General features: G+C 36.4%; 3 protein-coding genes across 5 annotated transcripts; 2 read left to right on the top strand and 1 right to left on the bottom strand.

Moving 5' to 3' along the window:
* Window positions 1-104: 104 nt before the first annotated feature.
* On the bottom strand, window positions 105-1,009 carry LOC132062074 (uncharacterized). The gene is made up of 2 exons (XM_059454720.1): window positions 702-1,009; window positions 105-620 (listed from the first exon to the last, which is right to left on the bottom strand). The coding sequence occupies exons 1-2, from the start codon at window positions 876-878 to the stop codon at window positions 105-107; spliced, it is 693 nt and encodes a 230-aa protein (XP_059310703.1). The 5' UTR covers window positions 879-1,009.
* Window positions 1,010-2,346: 1,337 nt separating this feature from the next.
* On the top strand, window positions 2,347-4,297 carry LOC132062652 (type III polyketide synthase A). The gene is made up of 2 exons (XM_059455185.1): window positions 2,347-2,763; window positions 3,059-4,297. Exons 1-2 carry the CDS (start codon window positions 2,466-2,468, stop codon window positions 4,042-4,044), a joined length of 1,284 nt encoding a protein of 427 aa, XP_059311168.1. The 5' UTR covers window positions 2,347-2,465; the 3' UTR covers window positions 4,045-4,297.
* Window positions 4,298-5,017: 720 nt separating this feature from the next.
* On the top strand, window positions 5,018-13,522 carry LOC132064112 (uncharacterized). Of its 3 annotated transcripts, none has more exons than XM_059456995.1 (9): window positions 5,018-5,242; window positions 5,451-5,511; window positions 8,753-8,885; window positions 9,585-9,855; window positions 10,144-10,272; window positions 10,355-10,404; window positions 10,742-10,839; window positions 10,919-11,206; window positions 12,893-13,522. In XM_059456995.1, the coding sequence occupies exons 2-9, from the start codon at window positions 5,464-5,466 to the stop codon at window positions 13,373-13,375; spliced, it is 1,500 nt and encodes a 499-aa protein (XP_059312978.1). In that variant the 5' UTR covers window positions 5,018-5,242; window positions 5,451-5,463; the 3' UTR covers window positions 13,376-13,522. The 3 variants fall into 3 exon arrangements, with proteins under 3 accessions (XP_059312978.1, XP_059312977.1, XP_059312979.1); XM_059456994.1 differs by having other exon boundaries at window positions 5,019-5,242; window positions 5,448-5,511; XM_059456996.1 differs by lacking the exons at window positions 5,018-5,242; window positions 5,451-5,511 and adding an exon at window positions 5,557-5,603.
* Window positions 13,523-15,132: the final 1,610 nt, after the last annotated feature.

A 15,132-nucleotide genomic window follows, 5' to 3' on the forward strand; every position in this document is an offset into this window, starting at 1 on the left:
GTACTATTAACAGACCACTAGCTACTATGGCAACTTCATTTGATTTTTCTTCAAGTTGCCCATTTCGAATAAACTACTAAGATACACAACAAATAAACAAACCATCAAACACCAAAGTAAGTTTCTATTAAACCAACACCTTTGCTTTTCTTTTTTCTGTCATATCCTTCTTTCAAATTATTCTCTTTTGAATCTTCAAGCTCATTCAAATCATCCTTCTCCTCTTTTGTATCTTCAAACTCATTCAATCCATCCTCCTCCTCTTTTGAATCTTGAAGCTCAATCAACTCACCTCCTTCATTTGAATCTTGAAGCTCAATCAACTCACCTCCTTCATTTGACTCTTGAAGCTCAATCAACTCACTAATGTTGAGATTATCATATTGAAGGGTAAGACTTTCAACCTCATCCAACTGAATTTTCTCCTTAGGTTCAAGTGAATTCATGTCGACATTATCATATTTCATCTTAAGACTTTCAAGCTCATGCAAATGCACCCGAACATGCTCGTAATTTTCTTCTAACTCTTTGATTTTGTTCACCAATCTTGGAATAATAAACCTTGATCTTTGATCAACTCTCTCCGTGTCTCTCCATCTGAAAAAATTGCACTTCATTGGCTGAAATTTGAAGAATACAGTCACTTGAAATTAACACTTAACACTAAAATTAATCAACCAAATTAGAATATGAGCACAAACCTCATAGTGAGGACAAGACCAAAATCTCCTTCCGGGATTGCGATCAGACCAAGAAGTCTGCATTTTCAGCAAAATGCCATGTTTGCATCGCACTACGGAATTGAGCATAGGATCTTCTTCGTCCATACACAGCTTATTCAACAAGTTGTTCGCCATTTCTAACCCTAAAAATTTCATACACAGAAATTGGGGAAGAAAATTAAAACCCTAAACTAGAAATTCAACATGAGATGGAGAAAGGATAACGAATTTACACAATAATTTACTTACCTCGTCCAAAAAGATGAGAATTTAGGATCAAAAAAATAATTTGATTCTTAAATTGGGTGTATAATCGGTTGAGCATTTATTAATGAAATGTAGTGCTTTACACGATGGGTCTTCACATAATAAGCTTTGGGAATGATACGTGGCAGTTTCCCATTCGTGAAAAATTATGTTTTTTACCTCCTACGCGCTTCACATATTTGATATCACGCACTAGTCCAGGTCAGCACAAAAGGTGCAAATAATTACGGGAAAATATAGTTTAGGGGGGTAATAAGACCCCCTTGAAAGGAAAGGTGTGTCTGCAAATTTGGCACGCAGTTGGGGGGGGGGGGTAACGATGCCTTATTCCTATTTTTAATATATAAAATTTATTTTCAGAATTTTTCTATATTTTCTTAATCAATCACAGAGTAGTTGGCAAAATACTTTCTCTAAAAAGTTAAAACATGAAGAAACAAAAAGCTCAAATGTTGGGAACGTACGGGTGAACAGCCCATGATAACAATCCTAGGAAATAATTTTTTAAAGGAGAATTGATAAAACATGATCTTAGGGAGTACAAATCAGTCCACATATGTTATTTTTCATTAATAATAAATAGAATAAAAGAGTTGTTACATAAAAAGTTAAAATAAGGGAGGTAGTCGTAATATTGCAAACATGAGGGGAGGTCATTGAAACGAAGTTAAACGTGAGGGAGGTCTCTGAAATTTTCCCTTTTATTTAATAACAGTTTTTTTAGTTACGATTTCGAGCAATTTTTCAAATATTGCTAACTACAGTATGAAGTATATCGCTGTGGATGATTCAGTCGGTGTGCATATGAACGAATGGATTCCACCTCTTTATGGCTTATATGATGCCCTGTTTATCCCCATACCCCTTTTAACAAGGGTTAACGTGGTCTCCAAGAATTTTCTTCCGACTTCTGAGGCGGTTAAGTACACTAGCTTCAGGTAGTTAAAATAAATGCAGGATTCTCTCCTATTTTACTTACCTTTTTTAAAAAAAAAAGAAGAGAGACATCACCCTTCCTGTTCCTAATGAATTGAGTCTGCTGTCTACTTTATTAGTGACTTCTAAAAAGAAATAATTGATGAATATCTTTAATGATATACATGTGTATGCCGTGCAATCTTATATGTACCAGGAGAAGAACAACATAAGAAATGAAAAATAAGAAGGCAACAAAAAATATGTGTATACAATTAACATTTGAACAATATGACTAAGTGGAAAATCTGGAACAACATGAAAGAGTTAGAAAAAGAAAAAAGCAGGTGAAAGAAAGGTAAAGATTACTTTCATTTTATTTATATCTTCACACAAATTAAACCAGCCACAAGAACTCAATCATTAAATATTAAAATGATCTGCATCCCTTAAGCATGTACTAGTTTTAAATTTTGTCATGCCATAAGTTTTCTCCACACAATTATACCAACTTTTCTCCAACAATGAATTTAGCTCTCCATTTATACTTCTTCATCCATCATGTTTGAAACAGTCTCATACCAAAGATCTCATCATAACAGCAGCAATCTCAAGTCACATACTCTCAGCGTAATTGCAAATTTAGCCAATATGTCACAGAACAACAAGAATGTTAATGGTGCATCTAACCACTCTTTTCAACCATCACGGCGCCTTCCTACTCCGGGAAAAGCCACTATTCTTGCAATGGGCAAAGCTTTCCCTCCACAACTTGTCCCTCAGGATTGCTTGGTTGAAGGCTACATTCGCGATACCAACTGTCAAGATTTGGCAATTAAGGAGAAATTAGAGCGCCTTTGTAAGCAAGAATTGCTTTATATTAATTTTTCATGCTTATATTATCCATTTTCTTTGGTAAATTTAACTTATATGCACTGACATCATAAAGAATTTTTACAATGTTAGGGTATTTTAACGTGTTGTAGCAGAAAACTGTCCTATTTTCCAGATTACTAATCTGACGGTTACCTGTAATTATCTTCTGGTGACCTGACAGTACAATGTTAGAGTATATATGAGTTGAACTCTTCCTTAGGAGTAGTATTTTTTAGTCAGTTTTCCATGTTGTTCCTGTTTTGATTATTTTTATGTAGGCAAAACTACTACTGTGAAGACAAGATACACAGTGATGTCAAAGGAAATTTTGGAGAAGTATCCAGAACTAGCAACTGAAGGCACACCAACAATCAGGCAAAGGCTAGAAATTGCGAATCCAGCAGTTGTTGAAATGGCAAAACAAGCAAGCCAAGCTTGCATCAAGGAATGGGGAAGATCAACTGATGAAATCACTCATATTGTTTACGTTTCTTCAAGCGAAATACGCTTACCAGGAGGTGATCTTCACCTTGCTACAGAGCTCGGATTGAGGTGTGACATTGGACGCGTAATGCTATATTTTTTGGGATGTTATGGTGGTGTCACAGGGCTTAGAGTTGCCAAAGATATAGCTGAAAACAATCCAGGAAGCAGAGTTTTGTTGACAACTTCTGAAACTACTATTCTTGGGTTTAGGCCACCAAATAATGCTAGGCCATATGATCTTGTTGGTGCTGCACTTTTCGGGGACGGAGCTGCTGCTGCTATAATTGGAACTGAGCCAATTGTGGGAAAAGAATCCCCTTTCATGGAGCTGAATTTTGCAACTCAGCAATTCTTGCCAGGGACAAAGAACGTGATCGATGGGCGACTTACTGAAGAAGGGATAAACTTCAAGTTAGGGAGGGACCTTCCTGAGAAAATTCAGGACAACATTGAGGAATTCTGCAAGAAATTGATAGCAAAAAAAGGTGATCAAAAAGGGGAAACTAAGTACAATGACTTGTTTTGGGCTGTACATCCGGGCGGACCGGCTATACTTAACAGATTGGAGAACACACTGAAGTTACAAAGTGATAAATTGGATTGTAGCAGAAGGGCATTGATGGATTTTGGGAATGTGAGTAGCAATACTATATTCTATGTGATGGAGTATATGAGGGAAGAGTTGAAGAATAAGAAACATGGTGGTGAAGAATGGGGACTTGCTTTAGCATTTGGTCCTGGAATTACCTTTGAAGGCATCCTCCTTAGGAGTCTCTAAGACTATAATATCATGTTATGACTTAATAAGTTTGTTTAACTTTTAAGATATTAGGTTGTTCATTTTCTTTGTATTGTCTTTAGACAGAACAAAGATGTTTCACTTTTTATTTTTATTTTTATTTCTATATGAAGCTGAAATAAGAAAGACATGAGTTCATAACTCATGCAATTTTTAAGTTGTTGGAACTATGGAAGAATGTCACGTGACAAATGAAAGAAAACTAATGGAGAAAGTTTGTTAAATTTGTCCATTTTGGTGTTTAACAATGTTTACATGCTTGTTTACTTGTTCAGTATAATTTTATTGGCTTTTATTGGCTCCAACATGTTACTTAGCTTTTCTTAAGGTTATTAATTTATTATCCTATACTCCATCCATTTCATAATAAGTGATGTTTTTAGCTTGAACACATTTCTTAAGAAAACTACGCAATCCTAGAAAGTAAGAAATGTTCTTACTAACTTAGCCTTAATCAAATGCTTTGAAAAAGTAGATCTGTAATGATTTCTTGGTTATGTAAAATTTTAATTATTTAAATAAGGGTAAAATTAGAAGAAAAAAATTCAATGCTTTCTTGATTTTGTGAAACACCACTTATCATGAACAGGAGTAAATATGTAATATATATGTTATGTTAACTAGTTTATGAATGATGATTTAAATGTAAATCAAAACATCCTGATACAAATTAAAATTGATTAAATTAACATATAAATTTTTATTTATAATAATTAACATCTCTCTTTTTATTCTTTTGGAAGTGGTATTCAATAAGAAAAAATGAAAAATTAATATTTACAAGGGATTTTTTTTTTTTTTTAAAAGAAAAGAAAGTCAAATAAGTGGATGAAGATGTATGTTTGATTTGAAGATTAGTCCAACTACCACAGGCATAGGCCCAGCCCAAAAATAGGGCGGTGCATGATCTTCATTCCGTCAACCGTCGTTTTGTTCATAATTTGAAAGAAATGACCATATACGACGACGTTTAATGAGTTGTTTTTCATCTCTCTGTTTAATGGAGTGTTCGGTTAACTTTGGCATTGCTTTGCAATTAAGCAATTTATTTACCCTTTCTCTATCAGCCTCCTATTTTGAATTTTTATTTTGTGGTTAAAAGCAATTAAAATACTATTTGTTTTTTCAGAATCGTAAAATTGCCAAATCTCATTTCAATCTCTTCTGCTAATTAAAGGTACTACTTCTGTTGATATACTCTGAATTTGAGTTTTTTTAAAATTTTAACTTTACTAACAAAGTTTAAGATTTTGTTCATTAAAGATAGAATTTTCGGAAGTTTTATGTTGGAATTGTCCGCCTCCTTTTAATTAATGGGTTTCCATATTTGTTACTTAAATTTTGGTTGTGGCATCAATTTAATTTGTTTTTCTTATTATTAGCAGTGAGTTTTATAATATGGACAGACGTAACAACACAACACAGGAGTCGAGAGAGCCCTTTGTGGTAAGATGCTTTCACCCATTATTTTAATGGTAGGATTTGTTGGGACAGTTTTATGCTAAATACAAGTATTAATGTTTAAATCCTTCAAAAAGGTACATTTTGAGTAGAACAGTATGTGTAGTCTAAACCTGAGTATGGTGATATTGCATTTCATCTAGTTTGTTTGAAACTTAAGTGCAAAAAAGGAAAGTCTTTATGGTTCAGTGGTTCTTGGATCAGTTAATGGTACTTCGCATATGCATTTGCTGTGATGTTTGCGTATATGGAATGTTTTTGTAATTTGCCCCTGGCAGGGGTAGAAGTTTTTTGATATATTCAGTATCATACAATGCCCTCCTGGTGTGGATATTCATTATATCAATCTTTACTTGAGTAATGGAATGTAGAGTCAAATTTTACACCATTTCGAGTTGCAGAGCTCTAGATCACACTTCATCACTTTGCTCTCTGCGTTAAAGGGGTTGAATGTGCTTTAATAATTTTCCATATAGCATCCCTTATAATTCCTCCTCCAGCACATTTTCTTGCAATCCCAAAAACAACGCCCATCACATTTTTTGTCTAGCGATTCAAGCTTGTTCCATCTGATAAGTCTATTTCAAAATGTCGCTCCTTTTGATCACACCTTTCTAGTAAGATAGTGTTTCGACCGGAGATTATTACTCCGTCCGTCTCAATTTATGTGACATTATTCCTTTCTTAGTCGGTCTAAAAGAGAATGACACCTTTCTATATTTAGTAATAATTTAATTTTAAACTTCGATTTTACCCTCAATGAGTTGATTTATAGCCACACAAATAGTTATGGCTTGTTTTAGGCTACAAGTTTCTAAAGTCTTCCTTTTATTCTTATACTTTGTGCCCAGCCAAACACCTTCACATAAATTGGAAAGGAGGGAGTAGCTGTTTGTAGGTTTCCTAGTACATCCATGTAATCTTTTTTTGATATATGTAGTACATCCATGTGATTTTTTTCTTTAAGAGTATTCAAGTCACTGTAATTCAGATGACCTTTTAACTTAGGTTTCGTATCGTGGCAGTGAATTTGAATGTGTTGGTTTGGCTTCTTTCAGCTTCAATTAACATATTTCTCGTGGCATTCCTTCGCTGCTCTCTCAATTTGTTGAAGAATGTATTAGTTGTTGAACTCTTTAAGTATTTGCATTACCGATGGACAAATCTTCTGTTCCGCCTACCTATTCAATTCTGGAATCAGACCTGCTATTAATGTGGGTATCTCTTTGTTCCTATTCCGACTAGCGCGGTTCTTTTTCTCGACCAATTTGAATTCCATTTCATTTTTGATTTGTTGTTAAGTAGAGTAGTAAGTAGCTAGGCGGATTTCAGCGCATGCTGCATTGAGAATCTCCAAAGAAATTAGAAGCGCCTATGATAGCGGATGATTATTCCCATTTGTGACCGATGGTTGCTTGCAAGAGGTGGCGATCGGCAGTGTTCCAAAGCGCCATAACGACGAATATGCCTTTTATGCTCCGATGTCAGATGATTGGCTGCAGGTTAACTAACCTGATATTTTTTGGTTACTAGCACATCCACTTGAACGTCCTCTAGATTTCTAGTACCAGGGTTGTTTGGGATTGTCACCCGCAAGGACCGTGTCATGGATGGAGTTACAATGTTATGTGAGTCTTCTTTAAGTCTGAGTTTTTTTTTTTTTTTTTTTCCGACAATGCATGGACAGGGTTTCTGGTTGGTCATTATCAAATTATTGAATCATAATTAGTGGCTTGTCCACCTTATCAGTTTTTACTTCTTCCTCGAAGGGTAGCTATATAAAGTCAATTAAGTGGGAAAACAAACTTCTACCCAAGAGTCCAGATCAGACAGCCACAGATCAACCAAGACATCTGACACTCGGAACACGTCTCTGAGTTTAGTGGCCATCAGATAGAAGCTCAGTCTTGACCTCCATTCTTTCACAAATTTTTAAAATAATATTCAGTGCCGCTAATAAACAGAGTATATGGAGAACAGTGAAGATAGTTAGGGGCGGATTTTAGACTTCAAGTGATGGAAACTTATGAGGTGGGAGAAAGTAAGGATGAGAAGTATATTGTCTGATTAAATTTTTAATTCTTGAACCTGTATTTATAGCTGCTACGTGGAAAAACCTTTGCGCCTTGTGATAAGACATTTCTGTGGTTTCTGCTCAATAATTTGTAAGCAATCTTGTATTAACTTGCTCCTTTCAGGAAAGCATTAAAAGATTATTGGTGGTAAGGAATGCTAATGCTTTCATACATTGCATAGTTGTACTTCATATTTGATCGGAGATGGTAACGGGGAGCGAGAGGAAGCGTAATAACACTCCTAAGTTTGTTCAGAAAATTAAAACAACTGAAGTACTTGAAATTTAAGTGCATAGCAAGTGTTCTAAATATCTGAACTGAAGGGTGAAGGAATCAAATATATTAAGGAATTATATTGTGTAGTTACTTCTCAAAGAAAAGAGGAAATATATTGTGTCCCTTGTAAATGGTTGATAAACATACGGACATCTGGTTGTTTCATTCACACACTCCATTTTTCACCATGTTTGGGGTTAGCCTCCAGTAATTTATGCAGAACCACTGGCTAACTTCTTAGGGGTTGCGTGCCGTGAAAAAAATAGTTTCTGATATTAGGCAGGTGACGTTACAAGCTTCAACTAATACTTAAGCCATGCAGGCAATGTAACCTAAGGCCAATCCTGTATACCCAACCCCCTGTATTGATGTGAAATTAGGTCAAACAAGATTTGCAACAGAACGGAAAAACTGTGGTGGAGGACTGAGTGGTTAAGAATTCCAACAGTGCCCACACATCCTCTTTATTGCCAAATACACATTTCTACTCACACCAACCCCTATACGTAGGCAGCCTAGATAAGCATAACTGCAAAAGTTTGGCCCATTATCATCCCTACGGCCCTACCTGCGTTTGACATTTCTGATTTTTCTTCCAGTCATGTTGCTCCATGAATTAATATCTCAAATACATGGCAAGGTCACTGTCATTTATGCGAACTTGTACTATGATCGGATATCAACAATTTGTCCAAGAACTAAGGGCTAAAGTTTACTTCTATCAGATATAACTTGTATTTTATCTTCTTTTCTAAGTGCACATGTCTATTGATAATCCTCTACCTACTGTTCTGAAGCATTTGGTCCCTTACCTTCTAAAAGTTTTTTCGTGTCTTTTATTATTTGAACTTCATGCGGTCCCCTTTTTATGGCAGGCTAATGACAGTTCTTTAAGAAACAATAGGGTTATGCCCCAGCTACTTACCTCTGTGCCGGCTCTCAATGATGCTGCTTCCTATCTTTCCGAGACGACATCTTTATTTACTCGTTGTTTCATGGATTCTTCTGGTGAGCTTCATGAACTTTTTCATGCATTCCTTTTCTTTGCCCTAATTAAGTTTATTTCCCGAAATCATTTAGTGATGATTGGTTGAGATAGGTTGTTGGGTCATTTTTGATCCATCAATATTTTGCATACTCCATGTGTTTTAGAATATTTACTTTTAAAAGTCTTCTATTTTGTTGTTTTAGAATATTAAGAAAAAGTTCCCTTTCTGAATTTGTTGCCAATTGTATCCAAGGAATATCTTCCAGGTTAGACTTCCCATGCGAATTATATGGAAAAAGCTAATGGGACATGTGAAACTGTTGATTATAACTACTTAAGAGATGCCTTGATTTGTGGTGTGACATGATTGAAAGGTGTTGTTTATCTTTTAAGTGAGCGAGAAATGAGTGTCCTATTCTTTTGCTTGCATACTTGGTTCATATCCGTTTTGAATTGGAACAGTGTGTCTTAGTACCACTAAATTTTTAGGTTGAGGCTTTAGAAATTAGGAATTGAGATTTTAAACTTTTCTTTCCTTTTTTGTTTTCCCCTTCCACATAAGATGCAACATGGTCATATATATTAATGACATGATATTAACTCTGACCTGTGGTGTGAGCAAATATTTTCCTTTCTGGTTCTCCTAGAATTTGATGAGCTGTTAGAGGTTATCAATTTAGTGCTTGTATGATGTTTTTTCCTGCTTCCAACTGTAACAGAACCTGCCTCCAGAGGCTTAGGTGGCCAGGAGATGATTACATTTGGTTCTGCAGAAACTAGAGGATCCCCGGCCTTCAATGCTGCTTCTTCAAGTGGAAGTGAATCATCTGTTGATGCTCCACTTCTCCATGAAGGATTAAGCAGGACCTTATCTAGAAAATCTTCCCAAAGTGGTAATGCAGCCACGAACTCAGAGGACCTATCTGAGGGTTCCAGTACGCAGGTTCTATCAACGAATACCAGCTCAAATGGCATTTCCATTTTCCAAGGGTATGATTATCTGAATGGATTCATATTTGGTATGTTAAATTGCCAGATCATATGATTGTTATACATACTCATGTATGTATAACTGAAACTACATAGAAGCTGCTGGTTTTCCATAAAACTCAACTTAGAGAACCTTGGAAGCTGTCATGTTCGTTTCTTGCAGTCAAGAATTTTTCTATTTTTTGTTTTACTGATTTTATAGAACAGTTGATATTGGTGGTACTACCTGTAGGTATAATCGTGTGCGTATTGAAGTACTTTTTCATGATTTTTGCATTTTATTTTTAGCCTTATAGAGAGGGTGAGAAGGACAGTTCGTGGGTCAGCTGATGATATTGGATGGCTACAACGTGCTTCACATATGCCTCCGGTTGAAGATCAAACTGATAGATTTGTGGAAATCATTGATGATATTAGGTAAAAACACGACTTGATGTGCAAATTTAATGCAACTGCCAACTCAGACACAGTTAGACCTGTTCTGATCTTTTTATTTCAGGCATGGACTACATGGATTACCAAACTCAATGGTTTACTTGTTAGTTCCAGGTAAAAGCCCTTTCTTCCGATCAATAGTGATAGTAAACAACCAAAATGGTTAAAGTTTGAAACTAGATCTGCCTCATATATGGAAAGCGTATCAGTTGTACTGTGCCAACAGTCTCTTGTATCAGTACTATTATGTGAATTGTTTTCCCCTGATTTGCCTGCACTTGTCTTTGACCCTATTTAGGGTCATGCTTTATTCAGGATCTTTTAATTATTAGTTATTAGGGGATATTGGAAAATTGATCTTATCGTTCAAGGTGTCTTGAAGTTATGAGCAAGCTAGTCATCTTTAGTAGCATATGTTCTGATATTTGCTGGTCTTCTCTTCTCTATGCAGGTCTCTTTAGCAATCATGGACCACTTTACTTTGTCAATACAAAAACAAGCTTTTCAAAAATGGGACTCACTTGTCATATAGCCAAAATTCATAGCGAGGTATAGGTATCCCTCTTATTTGTAAACCATGTGTGCAGTTTACTGCTTTCTCTAATACCACCAAACATAAAATAAGCAGGCCTCTGTGGAGAAGAATGCAAGAGAAATTAAAGATTACATTGAAGAAATTTATTGGGGCTCTAGGAAACGTGTCTTGCTTCTTGGACACAGTAAAGGAGGAGTGGATGCAGCAGCTGCTCTTTCCATGTATTGGACTGATCTGAAAGATAAGGTTGGGGGGCTGGTTTTAGCACAGAGTCCATATGGTGGAAGTCCAATTGCTTCAGACATTTTACGAGAAGGTCAGCTTGGTGATTATGTAAACATTCGCAAGCTTATGGAGACCCTCATCTGTAAAGTAATCAAGGTATATCCTCTAGTTGGTGCTTGTCTGTTATTGATCTGCATCTGTTGTTCTGGTGTAGGATAGTCTTGTTTTCTGTTCCAGTATCGTACAATCAGATGAAATTTCTCTGTCATACCTAAAACCATCAATAGTTCTAGGGTAATTTTCTGTTTCACGCTGTGTGTCAACATGTTCAAAGAAGAGTAATAAGATTCCCACGATAAGCATTTGTTTTCTTTCAAAGATTGCTTGGACTTTGTTTTTTGGGAAACAGAAGAAATTAAAGATAAGAGACTGTTGAAAACTGAAGAAAATAGTTGGAACGGCAGCCCGGAAGACTATGATGGAAGTACGGCTGGATGTTCAATGAAAGTTCAAAGTTGGGATTCAGAATGTTTCCCCTTTTTGCGGAGGTATTTGTGGGTGTGTAATGATTTCGTTGTAGATCTCTACTGAAGTTAGGTCGTCAAACTACGAAATTTGAAAAAGCACTAAGGCACTTACGGAATATCAAATATTCATCCAAGATAACCTCGCGGTCTGCCTTTACTCTTGCTGTTATTAGGCGGGGATTAGTTATAGTTACTCCGGAAGAGGAGATCTTAGTGGTTCCTTTAGGCCAGGTAAGTAAAGGGAGATCCCATTTGAAGGCTTTTTATCGTGTGTGTGGAATGTGATAAAAAAGTCTTGTATGGTTCCTTGCGTATGCATATACAGTTACCTTCTGCAGCATAGTAGCAGCGAGGAGCTAAATTTTGTGTTTATACGATTCAGGGATGTTAGGCTTTCAGTGAAAAGTGTGTACAACAAGTGATGGGAAAAAGCGAAAAAGGGGTTGTGGTGGTTTTAAAACTTGACATGACAGCAGAAGTAATTATGTGTTGTATGTTGTGTATGAGAGAGAGAGAGGGAGAGAGAGAGGGGGAGGGGGGAGAGACGCCGGGGGGGGGGGGGGGGGGGGGTGAGGGAGGGAGAGGATTTACAATGATTCTGTGCTACTCTACCAACTACTTTCATGTTTTGGGTTGGATAGCTTAGATTCATTTCCATGTTGGTACAGTCAAACTTGGTGAACTTGTTTTAGGACTGTCTTCTCTCTGTTTGTTATATTTCTCTGGGTTTTTCTTTCTCAATTCAGCCCATCAAGTCGGTAACTTACTCTCGGCTCATTTCTTATCCTGTTGAGATTACTCTGCATATCTGCTGCACGTCTACTGTTCAGTCGTCTCTGGGGACTCCAAGCGTCTTCATTAGCCTCGCGACTCATACCTCCTAGAAAAGAGGCGTAAAATTTTCAAATCCAAAAAAAAAAAAAAAAAAAAAAAAATGTAATAAAATTTTACCTTATCAAAAAATATAAATTCAATCAGATTACACATGTGGGAGAGTGTTATATCAACTATCCTAATCGGGTGTATAAGAATTTATAAATGGGTTTATAATAGCTTAAGCTACTCTACTCGTTGCCGTTTATGGGTTGAATGTCCAGATTCTTTTGCATCAAGACATACATTGGTGTCCTGAAACATACCTATCTCTTGACTTGGATGTTCTTAGCATTTTTGCTTTTATGGTTCTCACAAAGCAAAGCGGTAAAGGAAAAATTCCAAACATGCCACGCTCCATGTGTCAGATATATGAGGAATTGTTTCTTGCAAAGTGTTGCCTTTTGTGTTAGGTATTCTAATATCCACTGTTGTTTTGAAGGGGGACATGCAAGCTTTGGAAGATTTGACTTATGAGAGGAGGAAGAAATTCTTGAGCAAATACCATTTGCCAAGGGAGCTTCCTGTTGTTTCCTTCCGAACGGAGGCCAGCATTTCTCCAGCGGTTTTGGCCACGTTATCCCGTGTGGCACATGCTGAACTTCCCACATTTTCTGCTGCCCAACCTGCTGCTAAGTTTCCCGTGGTGATGCCTCTTGGTGCTGCGATGGCTGCATGTGCCCAGCTTCTTCAGATCAGGTATGGTGAGAAGAGTGATGGGCTTGTCACTTGTCGTGATGCAGAAGTCCCTGGCTCAGTGGTGGTTAGGCCAAAACGGAAACTGGATCATGCTTGGATGGTATATTCTGAATTAAATGATAACCCAACGGAGGCTGATGCATCTCAAGTTTGTGAAGCTCTTCTAACTTTACTAGTAGAAGTAGGACAGAAGAAAAGACATGAACTATCTAACAAAGATGAATGAAGTGTAAACGAGAACGTCCTCCGGCCTATGAATATTGATGCTTAACCTGTTCTCGCGGGGCGCTTCATCTTTCATGTCATGATATGATATGTTTCTTATTTTTGTTGAAAACTTCTGGTGAACAGAATACAGAAAAATATTCCACGATGATTGCCCGCCCCCTCCCCTCTTTTTTAAAACAGGAAAAAAAAAAAAGGGAAGAAATGTGGCTGGAAAAGAAGGTGAAGAATGAAGCAGATCCCTGCAACATATGATGTGTATACGAACTTCTATGATGTGTGGAGTTTGCTTCATGTCTCCAAGTTCTCATGTCTCTTTTTCTTTTAGCCTTGTCTAATTATTTTTACTTTTTTGCATTTCTCCTCTTGAAGTCATGTGCTTATAAGTCTAACACCAGACTTATAAGTAAATCAATTTATCAAGTTGTTTCACACTTTGACTAACCCCTCGAGTCGCAATAATTAAGGAGACAAGGAAGAGACTGGATCGAAGTTGCAATTTAGATTGTGTGATCATCCCTTCTTCAAGCCTACATTTTGACAGAGGGTACGTATAATCGAAAGTTACGCTTAGATCGATTAACACTCAACTGAGCATCAACAAATGTGAAGAGATGGTTCGGGTGAATGTAGTATTTCCGGCCTTTAATTAAAAATTTCGAGCTCGAACCCTAGGAACGGATTTTTGTTGGTAATGGACGCTTGTAACGGAAATTCGAATTAATATGGCTCACGGTTAAAGAGACACTGAAGCACAGTTGTGCAAAGACTGCACATGAGGGTCAAGATCCCCCTGTTTATGGGAAACTGACCACCCCAGTCCCCAAAGAATGGGATGAGTTATATGACAAACAAATGCTGAATGATAGATGAAAGTGACAATACAATAAATCTCCAATAAGTAACAAACGAAAAATCATTGTTTTCATGGTAGAGAACAAAATATCATAAATATTCACAAATTAATTAAGCAGCAATTGCTAGCGTTTGCAAGTTTGTCTGAACATGCATCGTGCATTGCGTGTCTCTCATATTGTATCAGCGTTTGTTCAAAAATGATAATCAAATAAAAGAAGAATCGTCCTCTTTTGTATATGATTGCTAACTTTAGTTCAAGAAACCACTTACTTAGGTCAATTTCTTGTCTCCTTAACTTTTACTACCTCTATCATATCACGGATTGCATTTTATCCTTTGATGATCACTACTTCCACTCAGATTTTTAAGAATGAAGCCCCCCTATCTCCGTTCCATTCAAAGTTTATCCGTATCGTATCACTTAATCATAGTTAATTACTATCTCCGTTCATTTTTACTTGTCATGTATACTAAAAATAGTTGTTCATTTCTACTTGTCTAGTTTCGAAAATCAAGAGATAATTTACCATTTTATACCTATTTTACCCTTATTATTAATTATTGAGTTGGAAAGTTAAATTTAACTTGGTGAATTTAATGCACAACTTTTAAAAAAGATGTCTTATTGATTTCAATCATTAGGTTATTGAGCAATAATTAGGGGTAATATAGTAAAATTGTCATTCTTTTTTTGGCTCCTTAATATGCGTACCAATTCAATACATGACAAGTAAAAATGAACGGAGGGAGTAATAAATTTTTGGACTTTAAGAATCACTTAACTATAGTTAAATTGATTGTGATATAAACACCAGTACGGTAAGTATTTACCGATCAAAAGTGTGCCATAAGGTGAGCTTTATAGACTAGTGTTGTATCCGATTCCACAAGTTACTTCAT

This window comes from Lycium ferocissimum, chromosome 7 (assembly GCF_029784015.1).
Source record: "Lycium ferocissimum isolate CSIRO_LF1 chromosome 7, AGI_CSIRO_Lferr_CH_V1, whole genome shotgun sequence".
NCBI classification, from domain to species: Eukaryota; Viridiplantae; Streptophyta; class Magnoliopsida; order Solanales; family Solanaceae; genus Lycium; species Lycium ferocissimum.